This window comes from Leopardus geoffroyi, chromosome X (genome assembly GCF_018350155.1).
Source record: "Leopardus geoffroyi isolate Oge1 chromosome X, O.geoffroyi_Oge1_pat1.0, whole genome shotgun sequence".
NCBI classification, from domain to species: Eukaryota; Metazoa; Chordata; class Mammalia; order Carnivora; family Felidae; genus Leopardus; species Leopardus geoffroyi.
In genome coordinates this window covers 87,955,798-87,980,388 of record NC_059343.1, presented here as the reverse complement: position 1 = coordinate 87,980,388, position 24,591 = coordinate 87,955,798, and the positions used below count along the sequence as shown (strand labels likewise).

The window sequence follows — 24,591 nt, the reverse complement described above, 5'->3', positions numbered from 1 at the left end:
CCATGTAAGGCTCTGCGCTGTCAGCTGTCAGCACAGAGCCTACTTGGGATTCTCTCTCTGCCCCTCTCCCACTTGCATGTGTCTTCTCTCTCTCTCAAAATAAAAACATAAACATTAAAAAAATAAAGTAGAAAATCATTTAAAACTTTGCTCCTACTCTTCTGTGCTCATCTGAAACTTAGAGATGATACAGAAATTATTTAACTATTTTTGTAATAGCATGTTAGCAATTTTTAAAGTTGGATGCACCCACATTCATAAAAAAACAAACAAGAACCTAGCATTTTTTTTCTTTGAAAATACTATACCTGATTCATTCTTGGTAAATCCTTAATGCTTTCTTCTTTTTTAGAAAGCTCATCTTGCCATTGACTTAGGTATGCTTGAATATCAACTTTTCCTTTGCCTGAAAGAGTGGAATAAAACCATTTCATAATGAACAGCCCACTGTATTTCCCCAAATCTCAGAAGGAATAACTATGATTGGAAGATATTTCATTGAGATATAAGATTCCACCTTTTAATAACCCAGGAAATTATCTGAATTTACCTTTTATTTCATCCACTGGCTTTCAGAATACGTATTCCATTTCTATTAAACTAAAACTTTTACTTTGGGAAGGCTGGGGACGAGGGAAGATGTGAAGAGAGACAAAGAAGGATGCATTTTAGATTAATCAGTATACCCTGGCTTGACAATGTAAATTTCATGTAGATGTTCTGATGCATACTATTTAGTTTAAAATAGCTTCTATATGATGTTCTTAATATGCAGATTCTGAAGTGTTATATGGTGGCTTTTCTTAAAAAAATTCAAAACACTACTTATCCATTCCTTTGAAGAGTTTAATCACAATAATTAATGTCACTATTAATAACTTAAGATTCATTGGAAAACTAGGTAGATATACAGAACCTTAGGGAAGGTGTCATAATTTAAATAGATCTTTGGCAATTCATTATTTTTTAACTAAATGTTACTCAAAAACATAAAAAGAATGATGGATTTTTTTTAATGCATTTGACAGCCTTGATCAAAATGTTAAATGTGCATATTAGACATAGTATTCTCATACTTCTATGAATTTATCTATCCTAAAGAAATATGTATAAAAGTATCCTATAATGTAAGTATAAAATGTCTGTTGCAACACAGTTTGCAATACAAATAATTGGAAACAACCTAAATGTCCATCAATATTGGGCTAGTTATTGAATTATGGCATGATCAAATCAAACAATGGAATACTCTATACCCATTAAAAAAGAATAAGACAGATCCAAATGTACTAACATGAAAAGATATCCATGATATATCACAAAATAGAAAAAGCAAATTGTAGAACAGTATTTATGGAATGTTTCTTTTTTTAATAAAAGAGAGAGGTCTATATGTCTTTGTGTATACATAGAAACAAGTCTGGAAAGGATACAGAACAAAATGTTTTCACATTTACTTCAGGGTAGAGTTCAGTGGGAATATAAAGACTTCTGTTTAAATTTCTTTTAGAAGAATTATCTATTACTCTTGTAATTAAAACTAAATATTTTCGGGGCGCCTGGGTGGCTCGGTCGGTTAAGCGTCCAACTTCAGCTCAGATCATGATCTCACGATCCAAGAGTTCGAGCCCTGAGTCGGGCTCTGTGCTGACAGCTCAGAGCCTGGAGCCTGTTTCAGATTCTGTGTCTCCCTCTCTCCCCTCCCCTGTTCATGCTTTGTCTCTGTCTTAAAAATAAATAAACGTTAAAAAAATTAAAAAAAAAAACTGGGGCGCCTGGGTGGCGCAGTCGGTTAAGCATCCGACTTCAGCCAGGTCACAATCTCGCGGTCCGTGAGTTCGAGCCCCGCGTCAGGCTCTGGGCTGATGGCTCAGAGCCTGGAGCCTGTTTCCGATTCTGTGTCTCCCTCTCTCTCTGCCCCTTCCCCGTTCATGCTCTGTCTCTCTCTGTCCCAAAAATAAATAAAAAAAAAAACGTTGAAAAAAAAATAAAAAAAAAATAAAAAAAACCTAAATATTTTCAAAATAGTAAAATTAAATGAATATGGGTTATTTACTATAAATTCTGAGACTTAAGTATCAAGACAACAAAGACTAAATTGTTAAACTGACATCAAAACAGCAAAAAAGCTCTCAGGACAAATCAATAGCCTTTAAAGGGAATCCACTTTGTGCCTTTGCCACTAACTATTCACATAAACAGTAACTTAAACTAAATGATATTCCTAATCATAGTACCTTTTTCAGGGCTCTTTTTTAGTGATTCTGCTTCCTTCACATTTATAGGCTGGGAAACTAGAGGAAAGGAAAACAATTGAATTTTTAAAAATATTTAATAAGTAAATACCTTTTGAAAGTAAAAGAGTATTTTATATAAAAAGGCACATGTTATTTTCTTCAATTCAGGAAACCAATTTTAGCTGCCATGACCTCCTATCATCAGAACACAAAGTATTCAAAAGCTTTTATAGTTGAAAGAACACTGGGGAGAATCTATACGAAAAAAAAAAAATCTAAAAGTATACCAAGTTTAACAAATATTATTTACTTCTGGGGGGGGCGGTATTTTCTTCCCTGTGACCTACTTCAAACTAAACTGTATTACTTTTATTATTAGGGAAAAAAGCATGCTGGAAGTCAGAAGACTGAGCTACAGTCCTGACTGTAACAGTAACTCATTGTGAAATCTTGCACAAGTCACTTCTCTCTGGCCCTCAGTGCCCCTATCTATATATAATTAAGGGATTTGACTAGATGATTTGTAAGGTCTCTTCAAACTTAGTGTTCAAACACTTAACATATAGTAACTATAAACCTACATTAATCAGGACTTATCCCTCTGTAACACATTCATGTTTATGAAAAAGAAGCAAAGGACACAAAAATAAGTGCATAACACTTCCAAATTATGTCTTGGAGACAGATTCATCCCTGTCTCCTACACCTACAGTGATTTATAATAAGTATTCACTGTTTGAATAATAGCTATGACCTTCAATCATCAAAGATGCTATTGTCTCCACTGTATTTTAACAAGGCATGAAAATGATCTGATACATTTTAGAAATTTCTGCGATGTTAAGTAGAACAATTCTCTGCGATGTTAAGTAGAACAATTCTGCTACATAAGTAGAAACAAAATGCATTTTCTAATCCTCCAGTAGAATAAACATTCCCTAAATGAAAACCGAAAACACACTTTAATCAGTCAAATATTATGGGGGTATTTACCATGCATTTAGCACTGTGCTAAGTGTTATGGTTGCACAAAGGAAATATAAAGTACCATTAACTCATATTTTACTAATAGTAGCTGGGTAAAAAATACTTAAGCCAGGAAGATCTCTATGAGTGACTAATCGTCAAAACAGATACATTTTTAACAGATATTTACCATGAAGCTGACTGAAATAAAGTAAGTCTTCTTTTGAAAGTTCATCTCCTTTTGAAGGGTCCTTAGATTTCACTTCAGTATAAGCTGAAAACAGATAACCCAATCAATTTACTAACAATAAGGGACAGCAGTAGGTCCTATAATGGGGTCAAGTAAATCTGGGGGCAGAGAGTTAAACAAAAGGTCTCAATAAGACAGACGTGAAGAAATGTGGAAGTAATACTACTCTATAGCAAATAATAAGAAGTTCTTATCACTTTTAGTTCTATTCGTTCTCTTACTTTTTAATAGTTTTCTGAGAGCCAATACAAGTTGAAATAAGAAAATATGGCATTTTAAAATCTCTGAAAATGTGACCTCATTTAAAAACATCTTTGGTAATAAGGCAAACATGAAGTTGAGTGCTGTAACCTACACAGTGGTTTCTCTATTTTTGATCTTTCTACTGAAAGTATATTCATTCCATGGCAATATTAGACACTCTAATAATAATTTGACTTGACAATGTAAAGTTCTTAATAATTAAGTTATTAGGTGGTTTTTCTTTGGTGTTTAATGCTCTGATTGTGATAGGAGTGTGAAAAGGGTAAGAGGTGGCTTTTAGATTTTTGGTCTGGTAAAGAATGGTTCCTGGCTATCCTGGGAAGTCTCTCAAAGAAATCCCAGGTTTAGCTTAAGACAAGTTATGAGGTGCTGTTTGCTTGTGTAAATTATCCTTTCTAAACTAAATGGGGAGGAGGAGGGAAGATGGCGGCGTAGGAGGATGCTGGGCTCACCGTGTGTCCTGCTGATCACTTAGATTCCACCTACACCTGCCTAAATAACCCAGAAAACCGCCAGAGGATTAGCAGAACGGAGTCGCCGGAGCCAAGCGCAGACGAGAGGCCCACGGAAGAGGGTAGGAAGGGCGGCGAGGCAGTGCGCGCTCCACGGACTGGCGGGAGGGAGCCGGGGCGGAGGGGCGACTCGCCGGCCAAGCAGAGCCCCGGAGTCTGGCGGGCAAAAGCGGAGGGGCCTGACGGACTGTGTTCCCACAGCAAGCGCGACTTAGCGTCTGGGAGGTCATAAGTTAACAGCTCTGCTCGGAAAGCGGGAAGGCTGGAGGACAAAGGGAGGGAGAGCTGCTGAGCCCCCGGACGACAGAGCTCAGTTTGGTGGGGAACAAAGGCGCTCGCCAGCGCCATCTCGACCGCCCATCCCCCAGCCAAAATCCCAAAGAGAACCAGTTCCTCCCAGGGAACTTCCTCACTCCCCGCAAACACCCAACTCTGTGCTTCTGCGGAGGAGCCAAACCTCCGGCAGCGGATCTGACTCCCTCCCGCTGCCACAGGGCCCCTCCTGAAGTGGATCACCTAAGGAGAAGCGAGCTAAGCCTGCCCCTCCTGCCCCCATGCACCTTGCATACCCACCCCAGCTAATACGCCAGATCCCCAGCACCACAAGCCTGGCAGTGTGCAAGTAGCCCAGACGGGCCACGCCACCCCACAGTGAATCCCGCCCCTAGGAGAGGGGAAGAGAAGGCACACACCAGTCTGACTGTGGCCCCAGCGGTGGGCCGGGGGCAGACATCAGGTCTGACTGCGACTCCGCCCACCAACTCCAGTTATACACCACAGCACAGGGGAAGTGCCCTGCAGGTCCTCACCACACCAGGGACTATCCAAAATGACGAAGCGGGAGAATTCCCCTCAGAAGAATCTCCAGGAAATAACAACAGCTCATGAGCTGATCAAAAAGGATTTAAATAATATAACAGAAAGTGAATTTAGAATAATAGTCATAAAATTAATCACTGGGCTTGAAAACAGTATAGAGGACAGCAGAGAATCTCTTGCTACAGAGATCAAGGGACTAAGGAACAGTCACGAGGAGCTGAAAAACGCTTTAAATGAAATGCAAAACAAAATGGAAACCACCACGGCTCAGATTGAAGAGGCAGAGGAGAGAATAGGTGAACTAGAAGATAAAGTTATGGAAAAAGAGGAAGCTGGAAAAAGAGAGATAAAAAAATCCAGGAGTATGAGGGGAAAATTAGAGAACTAAGTGATACGCTAAAAATAAATAATATACGCATAATTGGTATCCCAGAGGAGGAAGAGAGAGGGAAAGGTGCTGAAGGGGTACTTGAAGAAATAATAGCTGAGAACTTCCCTGAACTGGGGAAGGAAAAAGGCATTGAAATCCAAGAGGCACAGAGAACTCCCTTCAGACGTAACTTGAATCGATCTTCTGCACGACATATCATAGTGAAACTGGCAAAATACAAGGATAAAGAGAAAATTCTGAAAGCAGCAAGGGGTAAACGTGCCCTCACATATAAAGGGAGACCTATAAGACTCGTGACTGATCTCTCTTTTGAAACTTGGCAGGCCAGAAAGAATTGGCACGAGATTTTCAGTGTGCTAGACAGAAAAAATATGCAGCTGAGAATCCTTTATCCAGCAAGTCTGTCATTTAGAATAGAAGGAGAGATAAAGGTCTTCCCAAACAAACAAAAACTGAAGGAATTTGTCACCACTAAACCAGCCCTACAAGAGATCCTAAGGGGGACCCTGTGAGACAAAGTACCAGAGACAACACTACAAGCATAAAACATACAGACATCACAATGACTCTAAACCCGTATCGTTCTATAATAACACTGAATGTAAATGGATTAAATGCGCCAACCAAAAGACATAGGGTATCAGAATGGATAAAAAAACAAGACCCATCTCTTTGCTGTCTACAAGAGACTCATTTTAGATCTGAGGACACCTTTAGATTGAGAGTGAGGGGAGGGAGAACTATTTATCATGCTACTGGAAGCCAAAAGAAAGCTGGAGTAGCCATACTTATATCAGACAAACTAGACTTTAAATTAAAGGCTGTAACAAGAGATGAAGAAGGACATTATATAATAGTTACAGGGTCTATTCATCAGGAAGAGCTAACAATTATAAATGTCTATGCGCCGAATACCGGAGCCCCCAAACATATAAAACAACTACTCATAAACATAAGCAACCTTATTGATAAGAATGTGGTAATTGCAGGGGACTTTAACACCCCACTTACAGAAATGGACAGATCATCTAGACACACGGTCAATAAAGAAACAAGGGCCCTGAATGAGACATTGGATCAGATGGACTTGACAGATATATTTAGAACTCTGCATCCCAAAGCAACAGAATATACATTCTTCTCGAGTGCACATGGAACATTCTCCAAGATAGATCATATACTGCGTCACAAAGCAGCCCTTCATAAGTTTACCAGAATTGAAATTATACCATGCATACTTTCAGACCACAATGCTATGAAGCTTGAAATCAACCACAGGAAAAAGTCTGGAAAACCTCCAAAAGCATGGAGGTTAAAGAACACCCTACTAACGAATGAGTGGGTCAACCAGGCAATTAGAGAAGAAATTAAAAAATATATGGAAACAAACGAAAATGAAAATACAACAATCCAAACGCTTTGGGACGCAGCGAAGGCAGTCCTGAGAGGAAAATACATTGCAATCCAGGCCTATCTCAAGAAACAAGAAAAATCCCAAATACAAAACCTAACAGCACACCTAAAGGAAATAGAAGCAGAACAGCAAAGACACCCCAAACCCAGCAGAAGATGAGAAATAATAAAGATCAGAGCAGAAATAAACAATATAGAGTCTAAAAAAATTGTAGAGCAGATCAACGAAACCAAGAGTTGGTTTTTTGAAAAAATAAACAAAATTGACAAACCTCTAGCCAGGCTTCTCAAAAAGAAAAGGGAGATGACCCAAATAGATAAAATCATGAACGAAAATGGAATTATTACAACCAATCCCTCAGAGATACAAACAATTATCAGAGAATACTATGAAAAATTATATGCCAACAAATTGGACAACCTGGAAGAAATGGACAAATTCCTGAACACCCACACTCTTCCAAAACTCAATCAGGAGGAAATAGAAAGCTTGAACAGACCCATAACCAGCGAAGAAATTGAATCGGTTATCAAAAATCTCCCAACAAATAAGAGTCCAGGACCAGATGGCTTCCCAGGGGAGTTCTACCAGACGTTTAAAGCAGAGATAATACCTATCCTTCTCAAGCTATTCCAAGAAATAGAAAGGGAAGGAAAACTTCCAGACTCATTCTATGAAGCCAGTATTCCTTTGATTCCTAAACCAGACAGAGACCCAGTAAAAAAAGAGAACTACCGGCCAATATCCCTGATGAATATGGATGCAAAAATTCTCAATAAGATACTAGCAAATCGAATTCAACGGCATATAAAAAGAATTATTCACCATGATCAAGTGGGATTCATTCCTGGGATGCAGGGCTGGTTCAACATTCGCAAATCAATCAACGTGATCCATCACATTAACAAAAAAAAAGAGAAGAACCATATGATCCTGTCAATCAATGCAGAAAAGTCCTTTGACAAAATCCAGCACCCTTTTTTAATAAAAACCCTTGAGAAAGTCGGGATAGAAGGAACATACTTAAAGATCATAAAAGCCATTTATGAAAAGCCCACAGCTAACATCATCCTCAACGGGGAAAAACTGAGAGCTTTTTCCCTGAGATCAGGGACACGACAGGGATGCCCACTCTCACCGCTGTTGTTTAACATAGTGCTGGAAGTTCTAGCATCAGCAATCAGACAACAAAAGGAAATCCAAGGCATCAAAATTGGCAAAAATGAAGTCAAGCTTTCGCTTTTTGCAGATGACATGATATTATACATGGAAAATCCGATAGACACCACCAAAAGTCTGCTAGAATTGATACATGAATTCAGCAAAGTTGCAGGATACAAAATCAATGTACAGAAATCAGTTGCATTCTTATACACTAACAATGAAGCAACAGAAAGACAAATAAAGAAACTGATCCCATTCACAATTGCACCAAGAAGCATAAAATACCTAGGAATAAATCTAACCAAAGATGTAAAGGATCTGTATGCTGAAAACTATAGAAAGCTTATGAAGGTAATTGAAGAAGATTTAAAGAAATGGAAAGACATTCCCTGCTCATGGATTGGAAAAATAAATATTGTCAAAATGTCAATACTACCCAAAGCTATCTACACATTCAATGCAATCCCAATCAAAATTGCACCAGCATTCTTCTTGAAACTACAACAAGCAATCCTAAAATTCATATGGAACCACAAAAGGCCCCGAATAGCCAAAGGAATTTTGAAGAAGAAGACCAAAGCAGGAGGCATCACAATCCCAGACTTTAGCCTCTACTACAAAGCTGTCATCATCAAGACAGCATGGTATTGGCACAAAAACAGACACATAGACCAATGGAATAGAATAGAAACCCCAGAACTAGACCCACAAACGTATGGCCAACTCATCTTTGACAAAGCAGGAAAGAACATCCAATGGAAAAAAGACAGCCTCTTTAACAAATGGTGCTGGGAGAACTGGACAGCAACATGCAGAAGGTTGAAACTAGACCACTTTCTCACACCATTCACAAAAATAAACTCAAAATGGATAAAGGACCTGAATGTGAGGCAGGAAACCATCAAAACCTTAGAGGAGAAAGCAGGAAAAGACCTCTCTGACCTCAGCCGTAGCAATCTCTTACTCGACACATCCCCAAAGGCAAGGGAATTAAAAGCAAAAGTGAATTACTGGGACCTTATGAAGATAAAAAGCTTCTGCACAGCAAAGGAAACAACCAACAAAACTAAAAGGCAACCAACGGAATGGGAAAAGATATTTGCAAATGACATATCGGACAAAGGGCTAGTATCCAAAATCTATAAAGAGCTCACCAAACTCCACACCCGAAAAACAAATAGCCCAGCGAAGAAATGGGCAGAAAACATGAATAGACACTTCTCTAAAGAAGACATCCGGATGGCCAACAGGTACATGAAAAGATGTTCAGCGTCGCTCCTTATCAGGGAAATACAAATCAAAACCACACTCAGGTATCACCTCACGCCAGTCAGAGTGGCCAAAATGAACAAATCAGGAGACTATAGATGGTGGAGAGGATGTGGAGAAACGGGAACCCTCTTGCACTGTTGGTGGGAATGCAAATTGGTGCAGCCGCTCTGGAAAGCAGTGTGGAGGTTCCTCAGAAAATTAAAAATAGACCTACCCTATGACCCAGCAATAGCACTGCTAGGAATTTACCCAAGGGATACAGGAGTACTGATGCATAGGGGCACTTGTACCCCAATGTTTATAGCAGCACTCTCAACAATAGCCAAATTATGGAAAGAGCCTAAATGTCCATCAATTGATGAATGGATAAAGAAATTGTGGTTTATATACACAATGGAATACTACGTGGCAATGAGAAAAAATGAAATATGGCCTTTTGTAGCAACGTGGATGGAACTGGAGAGTGTGATGCTAAGTGAAATAAGCCATACAGAGAAAGACAGATACCATATGGTTTCACTCTTATGTGGATCCTGAGAAACTTAACAGGAACCCATGGGGGAGGGGGAGGAAAAAATAAAAAAAAAAAGAGGTTAGAGTGGGAGAGAGCCAAAGCATAAGAGACTGTTAAAAACTGAGAACAAACTGAGGGTTGATGGGGGGTGGGAGGGAGGAGAGGGTAGGTGATGGGTATTGAGGAGGGCACCTTTTGGGATGAGCACTGGGTGTTGTATGGAAACCATTTTGACAATAAATTTCATATAATAAAAAAATAAAATAAAATAAAATAAAAAAATAAAATAAAATAAATGGTACCTTTGCAATGTTCCTTTAGCTTAAAACTTAAGACTGTTTTCCCAAAATATGGATCAGGTTTGGGAAAGCCAGACTCTTAAGGTCAGTGGAAAACACTGAATAAACTGGAATGGTATGGTAACATTAGGGGAGTATGGCAGAATAGAAAGAAACCTAAGCTTTGGAGTCAGACCTCAGTTTGAATCCCAGCTATGCAATTTATTAGTTATGTGATCTTTGGCCAATAATTTAATCTTTCTGAGCCTTAGTTTCCCTATTCTTGGAAAGATAGTACTTCTCAGGGACATTGTGAGAATTAAGTAAAAGAACACATGTAAAGTAAATGCGTCAACAGAGCAAGTGTTCAATAAATGGCAGCTTTTATTTTGCTTCCTTTTCCAAATGTTTAACATCCTTGCTGCCTAGTCTCATTTTTTCTGAATAATTTGTAGTATCCCACAAGTTTGGCAATTTGTCTAAAGTTAAATTCTACTCCCCAATAAAAACATCACATGTCAGTATTATACCAATATTCAAATGATAGGTAGTTCTTACACATAAACTATCATTAAGTTGACCACTAACTGAGAGGAAGCTGGTGGACCCTTCTGTTACACAGAATCTCTTCTACAGATTTCACTGTAACTACCTATCAGAAAAAGTACTAGATATATGATCCATGGGCCACAATGAAGCAATGACCTTAGATCATATTGAAAATTACATTATTTATTAAAATTGAGTATCTACCATTATATTTGTTAAAATGGAATCAATTGGAGCACCTGGGTGGCTCAGTCAGTTAAGCACCCGACTCTTGATTTTGGCTCACGTCATGATCTCACAGTTGTGACATTAGGCCCCATGTCAGGCTCCATGCTTTGCATGGAGCCTGCTTAAGATTCTCACCCTCTGCTACTCCCCTGTTTGCACTCTGTCTCGCTCTCAAAAAAAAAAAAAAATGGAATCAACTCCTGTATATCATTAAAGACTGTTAAACTCTTACCTGGAGGAATATGCAGCTTAAAAAGCAGCTTAAGCTTATCAGTGAAACTTCCATTGTACATTGTATCTGTTTAATAAAATTCAATTACAAATAATCATGTTTTCAAAGAACATTCAATCAATTCCAGCAACAAAGATTAAGATACAGGTATTAGCCAGTAATTAGGACTCAGAAACTTTGTCACTTAAACTAACAATTAAACAACCACCCAGTCAGCCAGATTCTCTCTTTTAAGCATATAAGTAAAATACACTTTATCAGAGAAAAAATGCTCTCATGCTGATTTCCCTTCCCCCAACCTAAATCTTCTTTTTTCTTTTTAATGAGGCCTTATGCCTCATTTGAGGAAGAGAATTCCTCTTTAACGGGCAATCCCTGATAAGAAAGTATGCTGGGGTGTCTGGAAAAGCAATGTAACTGGTGAACTATCTACAGGCACAGCATGTTTGTTGGATATTTCTCTACCACCTTTCTAGGTTATGTGATTGGATTTTTACTGAGGTGGAAACTCCTCCTGAAGCCTCCATGTGCCTGAATGGGGCAAGATATGGATATTTTCTTCCCTTGTGTTAACCTTTAAAACAACTATATCTAACAGCTTGCTTTTATGAGAAGACTGGGTCAAAAGGAGACCAATATACTTATATTTAGCAAAAGGTCCACTTATTGCTCAAGTTGGAGATAATGTAACTCAGGCTGATAAAATCTGACTAAATTGGCACTAAAAGGCAGTACTAAGTATTTCTAGGGGTACCTTTATTTTTTGCTTTAAAAAAGAAAATTATTGTGCGCCTGGGTGGCTCAGTTGGTTGAGCGTCCAACTTCCGCTCAGGTTACCATCTCACAGTTCATGAATTCAACCCTGGCTTTGGGCTCGCTGCTGTCAGTGCAGAGCCTGCTTCAGATCCTCTGTCTCCCTCTCTCTGACCCTCCCCTGCTCATGCACTCTCCAAAATAAATAAAACTTAAAAAAAAAAGAAAATTATTGGACATCATCCTACCAATTGCAGAGGAGAATTCTTTGAAGTTTATAAGGCAGTCAGAGTTTTCATCCAACAATCTGAATGTCCATAAGGCTAGTGAGTCTTTGTTTGCAGAATGAGCCCAGGGACTCAACAAGTGATATAACACTCTGAACTGCTGGCAGTCAATCTGATACTGTTCCAAATATGGCAGACTGGGGTCATGGTACTTCAATACTGGACAACCCAAACACCAATAATAAGAAAAAAACAGCTCTTTCTATTAAAAACAAATAAAAAGAGGAGAGTCATTAAATCATAAAAAGCAATTTTATAAAATTATTTTCTTTTAAGCATGTCTACTAAAATAATTAAAGATAAAATATTTAAAAGTGGTTGTGGTAAAATTTTGCTTAAAAAGTACTACTTTTCACTTGAAGAAGAACAACAGTACCTTAAAGATGACATAAAGTTCATCCAACTCATGAAGGCTCAATTTCACATCTTGTGATACAACACGCAACTTTAAAAAGATTAAAAGCAATTTATAATTTAACACTTCAGTACTAAAATTATTGAATCCATTTAGAAAAATCTCCCTCTGCAAGAATAATTTTCTTCTAACTTTTTAAAAGAATAACAAAGACAAATGTACAAATTTTGCCCTTTAAAAAGGTTGTACATAGGCTATAGTTCAATTATACTCTGATATGTACTTTGGTTCAACTCTGATATGTACTTTGATCTTCATCCCTTCATTCCCAGACATCACTGCCAAAGGACATCCATTTAATGTCTATAAATATAAGTAACAGTATTCTAAGTCTCATTCCATATATTCCTCTCTTGACACATAACAATGTGTCAAAGTCATCAAATGGGGTTGTCATTAAGCACTTCAAAGACACTGGGAGAGGTGTGCATTCCCTATCTGTGCCAAAAAAACCTATAATCCAAGAAATAATAAGCTTAGAAAATATGTAATTTTATCCTACTCCATGAAGAACAAGCACCAATGGTACAACGATTTGGGTATTTAAGAAATTTAAAAGAGTAAAGATAAAATATAGAATTAATAAAATAGTGGAAATGAAAAACAACTCACTACGCTCAATAAATAAAACAAAAAGCTGGTTAATTTAAAAAAAGTAAAATAGACAAATCTGGCAAGTGTGATAAAAGAAAACAAACATCATTGAGAAGTAAAATTATAATATAAACATAGGTATAAACATAGGTCATTAAAAGTGTTCAGCACAGAGGTAGCATTAAATATCTATTGAATGAATTCTTTAAGCTTTATATCAATATATCTGAAAGTCTAGATGAAATGAATAATTCTCTAGGGCAAAAATTACCAAAATTAACCCAGAAAGAGCAAATTCTGAAGAGACAGAACTGAAAAGGTAATAAAAATCTGTCATCTACCAAAAGGCAGCAGATCCAAATAGTTTCATAGGCTCAATTCCTCAAACTTTCAGGTAATTGTTAATTCCTGTGTGATCTAAACTATTCCAGAGCATAGTAAAATATAATTTATTCCAAAATTCATTCTATGATGTGAGCACAACTCTCATTAGAAAACTAAAGTTAGCACACACACAGAAAGAAAACTGTAACCCAATGTCACTTTAACAAAGATGTAAAGAACACAGCTAAACTATTTAGCAAAATTATCAAAGCAGAATATTAAAATAATAATACAACATGACCAAACAGAATTCATTTCAAAAACCCAACAGAAGGATATTAGGAATTCCTTAATATAACTGACTACATTAACAAAACAGAAAAATATATAAACTCAACATATGGAAAAATCTTTTGGTCAAAATTAACACTCAATACGGATTTTTAAAAAAAGGTCTGAATCAGTAAGGCTCCAGGTCAACAGGAGTACAGTTGACCCTTGAATAACATGGGGGTTAGGAGCGCTGACCCCTTGTGTACTCGAAAATTGACATGTAACTTTTGACTCCCCACAAATTTAACTACCAATAGCCTACTGTTGACCGGAAGCCCTACCAACAACATAAACAGTGGATTAACACACATTTTGTATGTTATATATATTATATAATGTGTTCTCACAACAAAGTAAACTAGAGAAAAGAAAATATTAAGAAAACCATAAAGAACAGAAAATACATTTACGGTACTATACTGTATTTATATATATAAAAATCCATGTGTAAGTGGACCTGCACGGTATGAACCTATGTTGTTCAAGGGTCAACTGTACTTAAGTTTTGGGAAGTCAAAAGTTACATGTGGATTTTCAAGTGCACAGTGAATCGGGGCCCTTAACCTCTGCATTGTTCAGGGTCAACTATATAGCATGTCCATACTATGGTATACTATTCAGTATGTTAAGAAAAGTGAGGTAGACCTATATGTACTGATATGCAATAACTATGATATGTTTTTCAGTGAAAAAATTAAGTTGCAGAAAAAAGTAACTGGTATGATCTCATTTAAAATACTGTATCAACCTCCCCCCCAAAACACACACATTTATGTCTATAGATACATACTAAAAAGATCTGGAAGGATATATACCAAACAATTTTAATACTGGTTACTCCTGGGGTAAGGAACTTTTACTTTTTTTAAAAAAAATTACTTATTTAAATTCAAGTTAGTTAACATACAGTGTAGTATTGGTTTCAGGAGTAGAATCCAGTGATTCATTGCTTACATATAACACTCAGTGCCCATCCCAACAAGGGCCCTCCTTAATACCCATCACCCTATCAACAAAAGGCAACAAGAGCCCAAATATCCATCGACTGATGAATGGATAAAGAAGATATGGTATAAGATGTGGTGTGTGTGTGTGTATGTATGTATGTATATATATATATATATTATATATATATATATCATATATATATATAATGGAATACTACTCAGCAATTAAAAAGAATGAAATCTTGCTATTTGCAACAATGTGGATGGAATTAGAGGGTAGTATGCTAAGTGAAATAAGTCAGTCAGAGTAAGATATATGATTTCACTCATATGTGGAATTTAAGAAACAAAACAGATGAACATAGGGGAAGGGAAGGAACTTTTATGTTTTTACATTTCTGTTATGTTTAAGTTATTAATAGTGAAAATGTATTACTTATTTTTTAAGTTAATATATAAAACCCAAAACAAGGGGGCTCTATGCTATGTCACAGTAATATCACTGAATTATTTAATTGAGAGCTAAACCCAGAATCTTCAGAAATGTTCATCTTCCCAGATTGGTATCTCTGAGGATGTGGCCATTAAGCAAGTAAGTTTACAAAAACAATACATGCTTATGATAAAAGCTCAATCAGTACAGAAGGATATATACAGCAAAGTAAAACTCTCCCTCTTCCAACCAGCAATCTATTAATCCCATTAACCAGAGACAACCAATATTAACAGCTTCTTATGTAGACATCCAAATATTAAAAAGGAGAGTACTTAGAAACACAGTTTTATAGCTTTTTTTACCTTATCTTAGGTTTCTAAGGATAATAAAATATATTAACAGCAATGACTACTGACTATGTAGGTCAGCTGTTCGCAATGATGAAGCACGTCAAAAATATGTTATGCTTAAATGCCTATATCACAGCATTCAATATTAAAGGTCAAATAACAAAACACTTTGGAGAAATCAACATAATTCCATTAGAAGAAAATAACTTACTTCCTCTCAAATTTACAGTAAGCTAAGCTGTGGCAAGAATCTAGCTCAAAAGTTTAGTTATATTCATTTTCTTCACATGGAATGTTAATTTTTTAAAGGAAGTTGGAAAAAAATGTTAATCCAATTGGCTTTCCCCCCATAGGGCAGATACTCACCACATTCTGCTTTGTTGTTTCCTCTAGGGTCTGTATGACATACAACCTATTTCGACAGCGCAAGCTGTGTATATCTTCATAGCGAATATTACCATATTTCTGCAAAAAAAATGATTTCAGCAGATACTCATTCATAATAAATATCTGCTTTTCTTACACCTGAATTTCATCAGACTCAATTCTCAGAGGCCTTGGTTCTATTTCTAGCTATTTTCCTAACTTGTTCAGTGGTTATGCAAATTTTCACCTCCCACGTTTCAGTTGTTCTATAGATTTACTGGAGAGAATTCAATCTACTATGTGTCTAGACTATGTATAAGAACATTGGAAAAATTCTTAGTCTCTAAGAAGAATTTTCACCTTTTTTTATATGGTGATAGATATTTATAAGTGGTCATTATCTGTGAAAGCAAGTGAGAATCATTTCATTTAAAGATAGCAAACTGAAGCAGGTGAGTCCATATGACCTAGGAAGAGTTGATAGAACTCATTTTTATACAATGGAGCACTACTCAGCCATAAAAAGAATGAAATCTTGCCATCTGCAACACATGGATGGACCCTGAGGGTATTATGCTAAGTGAAATAAGTCAGAGAAAAACAAATACTACATGATTTCACTTATAAGTAGAATTTTAAAAATAAACAAAACCCAAACTCATAGATGCAGAGAACAGAGCAGTAGTTGCCAGAGAAGAGGGGAGTTGGAGGGGGAAAAAAATGGGTATGGGGGGATCAAGAGGTACAAAGCTCCAGTTATAAAGTAAGTCCATGGAGATATAAAGTACAGCATAGGGAATATAGTCAATAATATTGTATTAACTTTGTATGGTGACAGATGATAACTACACTTACTGTAGTGATCAGTTCATGATGTATACAATACAAATGTTGAATCAGTGTATTGTACACAGGAAATTAATATAATATTGTATGTCAATTATACCTCAATAAAATAAACAAATGAAATTGGATTTTAAATTATATCTTTAGTTGTATTATTATCTTATTCTTGATATACCACTAGAGATATAACTATAGTACTGATCATTTAAACTATACTATGTAATTATATTTGTGGTATAAAAAAAACTTACCTCATTTGACTCTCTAATCAAATCTGTAATATCCACTTTAATAAGACTGCTTTTCTCATCACTCACATTTGAACCCTGCTGAACACTTGAAGGCAATGGGCTATCCTTATTAGTGACACTGTCAAAGAACCTATCCAAAAGTGACAGTAATACAAAAATTAGTGGAAGTAAAATGCAGAGAAAATGATAGCTAATTTCTCCCTAGTTAGAGGTCAATGTCAACTGATAGGACAAAGGGTGGTCTTATGAAGAAGTGGAATCTGAAGATGGTTAGTAATTAGGAAGACAAGGGAGAGGGGAATGGGATGGTGAAGAAATTATTTCAGAGGCAGAGAGGAGAGCATGAGGAAAGCAAATAGGCTCAGAGAGTACTCAGCAAATACCACATAGCCTAGTAAGGATGGAATACAGGGTATGTAGAGGCACGTAAGGAGAAATAAAAAAGATACATTGAGGCCCTAACGTAGAGTGTTCTGAATGCCAGAGTGTTTATATTTTATTCTGTACAAAATGGTATTTGATGCACCCTTACAATAGTGACCCATTCATTTAACATATACGTACATAGTGTACATGTGCACGTGCGCGTGAGCACGCGCGCGCGCGCACACACACACACACACACACACACACACACACACACACACACACAAAGTGCTCCAATATAAAATAACATTCACAGAAAAAGTACTGGGAAAATAAAGCTCAGTATACCTGACTGAAATTACCTGAAAACCAGAATGATCTCTCCCACTGGTTTTTAACATTATCAACTATTCTTCCCCCTTCAAACTACTTTTACACAACAATACTTTATAGCTCAAACTGGGACTATGAAAGTCCCAGCGTACTGAATCAACAATATTAGTATAAATGTGTATGTTACCAAGTGACTTACTTCAGAGGGATCTGCTCTTACTATATCTTATTTTGAAACAGAGAAGTGGACATTAGTCCTAGATTTTTCATACAACTAGCTTTGTGACACTGGGCAAATTGTTTAAAGCTTCTAGGGCTATTTCCTCATCTGCAAAACAAAGGGACTGAACAAGATCATCTCCAAGGGGCTCTCCAGATTTAAACATTACGGTTCTGACAGTACCTGTTTAAAGTTGTCACAGCTTCAGCATCATCTTTACATGTGATCAGTTTGTCTAAATTATAGTCAAGTATTGCCAATCCCAGTTGTAAAATGGCCTTTATTCCATCATAGAAGAAACAGTCCACCACATTCACTGCACTTTCAATAGGCAGCACACTAATAAAAAGTGTGAGGAACCATGAGAGAGAAACTGAGGAAAAGAATGTCATATCGGTCATACGTTCTGTAAGTTGGGGAAAGTGATCCCTGATAAGTTCTTCAAAGACTGCCTGATCCACCAAGGCACCTGGTGAGCATAAAAAGAAGTTTAAAAATGAATCCCCTTCAAAAGGATTTGTTTCTGATACCTTCCCCACTTACTAGTATGCCAATATATCTCATTTCTATTCCTTCAATTATGAACTTCTTCAGTGCCTTTCCTATATTTCACACATCTCTTTATCTGCTAGTAAAGTGTCATGAATCAAGAAGCACTTGAGAAACTCAGTTCAAATTCATTTGAACAGTAATTTATTCAATCTTTTGCAGAAACCTGTAATAGGCACCATAAGAGATACTCCAATTAATGAAATAGCCTCATCTTCAAAGAGCTTAATATCTAGTAGAACTTCAGATCAATACACAAATAACTATAATGAAAGAACTTTAGATAAATACACAAATAACTATAATGAAAGAATGAAATGCAATCAATAACCCAGCCATGATACCGAAGGCGTATGAGTGTACAAAGTAGAAACCACCTACAGCTTTAAGGTAGAGTATCAAAATCTGTAAATATTTGATGACTGAAGAAAATATTATACAATTAACAAACTAAGAACTTGACCCTTCTTTTAAACCTTGAAAATATCAATACAATTCATATAAATGTAGAGATTTCAAGCTGGTTAAAATCTCTCTCTCATTAAGTAATTATTAAAAATGTTCCAGTAGCTCTTGGGGCGCCTGGGTGGCGCAGTCGGTTAAGCGTCCGACTTCAGCCAGGTCATGATCTCATGGTCCGTGAGTTCGAGCCCCGCGTCAGGCTCTGGGCTGATGGCTCAGAGCCTGGAGCCTGTTTCCGATTCTGTGTCTCCCTCTCTCTCTGCCCCTCCCCCGTTCATGCTCTGTCTCTCTCTGTCCCAAAAATAAATAAACGTTGAAAAAAATAAATAAATAAAATAAAAATGTTCCAGTAGCTCTGGATGCTTCAGATCACCACTGTTTTAGCAATACAGAGATAGTCAACCTAAAATTTCTATTTCTTATTAAGAAACAGACCAGGCATTTTATCTTAAAAAAGCAACATAATAAAAAAAACTTTCCAATCATATATTCAGTACAAAAAGCTCTTCTCATGAGCATATCAGTGAATGTAACATTTTGATACTGCTTACATTTTGTGTATTTCAAAACCTAATTGATCAGTTCTTCCACTTGATACATAAATTGGTACATAATTACAAGAGACATATAAATTGTTCAGAAAAAAATATGTGCTTATATATGGGATATGTATGTGTGTGTGTTTACCAATGATTCGACGGTTAAAATAATCAGGCAACATCCGTTCACACACAGCAACCAGAAGCCAAAAAGCTTCTTCCTCTTTTGCATACAGAAGCAACACTGAAGTTAAAATGTTCATTGCCTAAAATTGACAGAAAAATAAATAAATAAATACTGCCTGGGTGATGATTACATTTCTTTTTCAAACCCTAATTTCAGTAATAAAAACTATGAAAAGTAATCATAATGGAAACATAAGCACTCTGAGCCAGTCTAAAGCAAAACAAGGTAAAGTCTGGCTAACATTTGCAATCAGTTACTTTATACAGTAAATTCAAAGAAAATGAAGCAGTAATATGAATATAGAACAAAATAAGCAAAACCTCTATAATTTTACACTAAATTCAGTGAATAAAGTATCTTAATTATTGCAAATCTGGAAAAACACACAATTTTCAAGAACATATTAAAACTGGAGAAACAAACTTCATCTGTATTTTCAACTGCCTACAAGAGAACATCTCTTAAATATCAATCATCCTCAATTGTGTTCAAAACTAAACACCTTTTCTCATTAAACAGGATTCTCTTCTTTGCTATCCTAATTTTGATCATGCTCTAAACCCTTTATCTGCCACATCCAATGTGTCTTTACAGCCTAGTTTCTTCTTATAAAATGTCTTTTTGATCTGCTTTATCCTCTCCATTCCATCCTAACTTTCTCCTTGTAATCTATCTTGCATACAAATGTCAGATCATTACTTTTACATTTGGCCACAGAGCTTGTTATGAAGGTAATAAACCCTCAATGTATAGAATCTGGAAAGAATGGAAATGTATGAAGGAAATTAAATCTCCTGTATCCTACCTACCCAGAGACCACCACTGTTAATAAGTTGATGTACTATGTGTGTGCATATGTGTGCTTTCCTTCCTTTTTCCCCTTCTAAAGTTTGGTTTTTTTTCACTTACCATCTTATTACACATTCTCAAAGTCATTAAATAATTCTAAAACAGTGTATTTAATGACTATGAAATAATCTAGTAAGTTGAATATACTATAAATTATTCAACCATTCTACTATTGTTGGACATTTATTTTGAATCCAGTTTTTCACTACTATATGTAACACTGCAATGAATGTCTTTGTATACAAGTCTTCAAGTATGTTATTCTTTTCTCAGGAAAGATATATATAACAATGAAAGTATTCAAATAATACTATTTTTAAATGACATGATATTACTACCAAATTATATTCCAGAAAGACTGTACCAATTTATATTCCTGACCAACAGTGTTTGAATGTTTATTTCACTGCTCCTTTGTCAATACTAAATACTGAGAATTGTAATAATTACAATTGGTCCTTGTTGATTTGATGGTGAAAATGTTGATTTGATAGTTTTGAGTTTTTTGAGGCCAAACTTTCTCCTTTTTATACTTTATTAATCCATCTGTACTTTTGGTTCTATGACTAATCTTTTCATGCTTGTTGCTCATTTTTATATTTTAATACTTTTCTTATAGATTTGTGTATTAAGTATGTAGATTCCTTGCCAGATCTGGCACTGTATTTGACCTCAAGTTTAGTTTTTACCCCATCAATTTTCCTGTTCAAGAAGCCATAATGGCTTAGTCTGTTAAGCATCCAACTTCAGCTCAGGTCATGATCTCGTGGTCTGCAACATGGTTCAAGCCCTGCGTTGACAGCTCAGATCCTAGAGCCTGCTTCAGATTCTGTGTCTCCCTCTCTCTGCCCCTTCTCTGCTTGTGCTCGGTCTCTCTCTCTCTCAAAATAATAAACTTTAAAAAGTTTTTAAAAAGAAGCCATAATGGGAGGGGGGTCAGTGAAAATGGCAGAGTAAGGCCCTCTGAAAGTGCTCTCCTTTATATAAGAAACAAGAACACTGGTTCGGGCGCCTGGGTGGCTCAGTCGGTTGAGCGTCCAACTTCGACTCAGGTCATGATCTCGCAGTTCGTGAGTTCAAGCCCTGCGTTGGGCTCTGTGCTGACAGCTCGGAGCCTGGAGCCTGTTTCCGATTCTGTGTCTCCCTCTCTTTGCCCCTTCCCCACTCATGCTCTGTCTCTGTCTCTCAAAGATGAATAAACATTTAAAAAATTTTAAAAAAAGAAACAAGAACACTGGAAGATACTGTCAGAATCAATTTTTCAGAACTCTGAAAATTAACCAAAATCTTATAACAACTCAGAAAGCATTTATTTAATAAAATGGCTGAATCTCAGTAAAAACAGTGAGCTCTGTGGCATTTTAAATTGCCTGATACACATATCTCCTCCTCAGCTTCACATTAGCCTTAAAAACCAACACTCCAGCAATTATAGTAAAAACACCTAGCAGCCACTGCAGGGACCAGGCAGGGCTGAAGCTCCTTCAGAGCCCCATTTTCACATAATTGTCATTATTTGGCCTGTCTGGTGGTTTCCACATGAAGACTCCACTCACAAGGCTGTGTTTATTTGACCTGACACAGCGTTCATGGTAGGCAAACCCTTCTTTCAGTGTGTTTGTTGAAAACAATTGGAGGCAGTTGTTGAACATGCGGCTTGCTGAGGCAGTGGATAAAAGTTGGGTCAAATAATAGGCTAATAAAGGGTCAAAATGAAAAAACTGGGGAATGAGATACCCATAGGGGGCTTTGTAAGGCTCTGAGAAATTCCTGGGAATCTAGAAGGCCATGTGCACGATATGGCTTTATGCATGCCCAGAGCTGTGTGTATGCTCAGGAAAGAACAGAAAAGGCCCTAAGCTCTCACCTCTGGTTAATCTTGAAGTTCTACACAAGTAGGATGTGATAGAGAATAGAAAAAATAGGGAAAAATCAACAAAACCAAAAGTTGGTTCTGTGAAAAGATTTTTAAAAATTGAAACAAACAAACCCTGAAATACCTTTAGGTAGCCTAACCAAAAAGATAAAAAACAGAGAAAGGACTCAAATTATTAAAATCAAGAAACAGAGAACAGTACTACCAATCTTAACAGAAATAAAAAGGATTCTAAGGGAATATGCTAACAAATGAGATAACCTAGATATAAAATGGTTAATGAGATAACCTAGATATAAAATGGTTAATTCCTAGAAAAACACAAACTACCGAGACCAACTCAAGGAGAAACAGAAAAATCTGAATAGACCTATAAGAAGTAGTGACTGAATTAGTAATGACATAATTTCCTGCAAAGAAGACTCTAGGAACAGATAGCTTCTCTAGCAAATTCTACCAAACATTTAAAGAAGAATTAACATCAATCCCTTATAACTCTTCAAAAAAATAGGAGAGGAAGAAATACTACCCACCTTATTCTATGAGGCCCTGATACTAAAACCAAAGAGGTATCTTAACCAGATATCATTTTATTTTATGAATATAAATGTAAAAATACTAAGCAAAATACTAGCAAAGTGAACCCAATAACACATAAAAAGGATTACAGAGCCAAGACCCAGGGAGATTTATCTTGGAAATACAAGGAGGGTCAACATATGAAAATACATCAATGTAATACAGGACATTAACAGAATAAAAGTAAAAAACCACATGATTATCTCAATAGACAAAGAAAAATGGTTTGACAAAATCCAACACCCTTTCATGATAAAAACATTCAACCTAGGAATATATAAGAACTTCCTCAACTAGTCCCATCAGCCATAATGAGTCAGTACAGTTCACATGGCTTTTTGATCAAAAGCAATAAAACCTGCTTATTAAATTCAGACTTTTTCTTGGCTTGAAAGATTCTCCATGATTTTGTCCTACACAAACTTATTTACTTCTTGATTCTAACATAAATCTAGCCAGACTGATCTCCGTGGTAGGCTTATTCTCACATGAATGGTATCGCTCATATTGTTACTTTAACTCAGAATAACTTTCCTTGTGCCCTCCATGTTTCTAACTTTGCTCTCATCTTTTAGAAGTCAAAAGCATGTGCCACCTACTTTGAAGGTGCCTCTACACTACTATATATAGATAACATTGCGGACTCTGTGAGTATAAGTTCTTTGAGAAAAGAAGTGCCACACTTGTTTTTTTTTTTTTTTTTTTTACCTCTCAGAGATCCTAAAATACGCTAAATATTGTAATTTAGGTGATCCATTCACTTAAATTGTTTTTCAAAAAAATTCTCTATTGATAAGATTTAATGAATAGAATTGATACATAATCATTATAAGTGCTCAGCCCACTATAAAGGAATATGTGGCTGATAGTGCTAGCTATCCACCACAATCCAGTCTCCCTTCTTCCATAGTATCTGGATATATATATGCTCAGTCACACTATATTTTGCAGACTTCTTTGTAAACAGGTGTGGCCAGAAGACTAAGACCTTCCAACAGAATGTGGATGAAGTGATGTATGCGCATTCTAGGCCTACTAGCCAATAAAATCTATAATTGTTTCTCCATGCTCTCTCCGGTTTCCTGTAAATGGTAATGGCAATGAAAGAGCATCTTGGAAGCCATGTTTTGAAGATGACAGGGAGTGCTTCAGCCTAAGGCCCTGAATAATCTCATGAACGAGAGCTGCCTACTGACTTAAATACTTGCTCTTCTGTTTATTCCTTTGAGGAAACTTCTATTGTGTTTAAGCTATTACCTATTTGAGGTTATTTGTGTTAGCAGTCTAGCATCCCTAGTTAATATAGTGTGCTCCTAAAGGATTTTTTCAATGATTCCCCCACTGTCTACAAAATAAAATTCAAACTCCTGACCTCTCCCAACCTACCTGATATTTTTCCTCTATCTACTTAGCTTCATTCACCCTACATTTCTAAGAAACAAAACATGGTTCTACATACATTCTATGTTTACCTCTATCTGTGTTTGGTTACACTGATGCTTCTACCTGGAACATTCTTTCATTCCAGCTCCATACATCCAAAATTCACCAATTATCAAGACCTACAAATGCTACCTCTTCCACGAAGTCTTCTCGGATTCCTCCAGATGAAAATAATTTATCCCTATGATAAATCCTG

The 24,591-nt window shown here is 36.5% G+C and overlaps 1 protein-coding gene across 2 annotated transcripts in view; it reads right to left on the bottom strand.

The window, feature by feature from the left end:
• The window catches only part of TBC1D8B (TBC1 domain family member 8B), a 63,601-nt gene that overhangs the window by 4,786 nt on the left and 34,224 nt on the right, over positions 1-24,591 (bottom strand). For both annotated transcript variants that reach the window (XM_045470884.1, XM_045470885.1), the window contains 10 exons: positions 19,610-19,727; positions 18,095-18,380; positions 16,993-17,122; positions 15,896-15,994; positions 12,507-12,575; positions 12,092-12,332; positions 11,091-11,156; positions 3,394-3,477; positions 2,238-2,294; positions 309-406 (listed from right to left, as the gene is read on the bottom strand). In XM_045470884.1, coding sequence (XP_045326840.1) covers positions 309-406; positions 2,238-2,294; positions 3,394-3,477; positions 11,091-11,156; positions 12,092-12,332; positions 12,507-12,575; positions 15,896-15,994; positions 16,993-17,122; positions 18,095-18,380; positions 19,610-19,727 — 1,248 coding nt within the window. The remainder of the gene's footprint in view (positions 1-308; positions 407-2,237; positions 2,295-3,393; positions 3,478-11,090; positions 11,157-12,091; positions 12,333-12,506; positions 12,576-15,895; positions 15,995-16,992; positions 17,123-18,094; positions 18,381-19,609; positions 19,728-24,591) is intronic.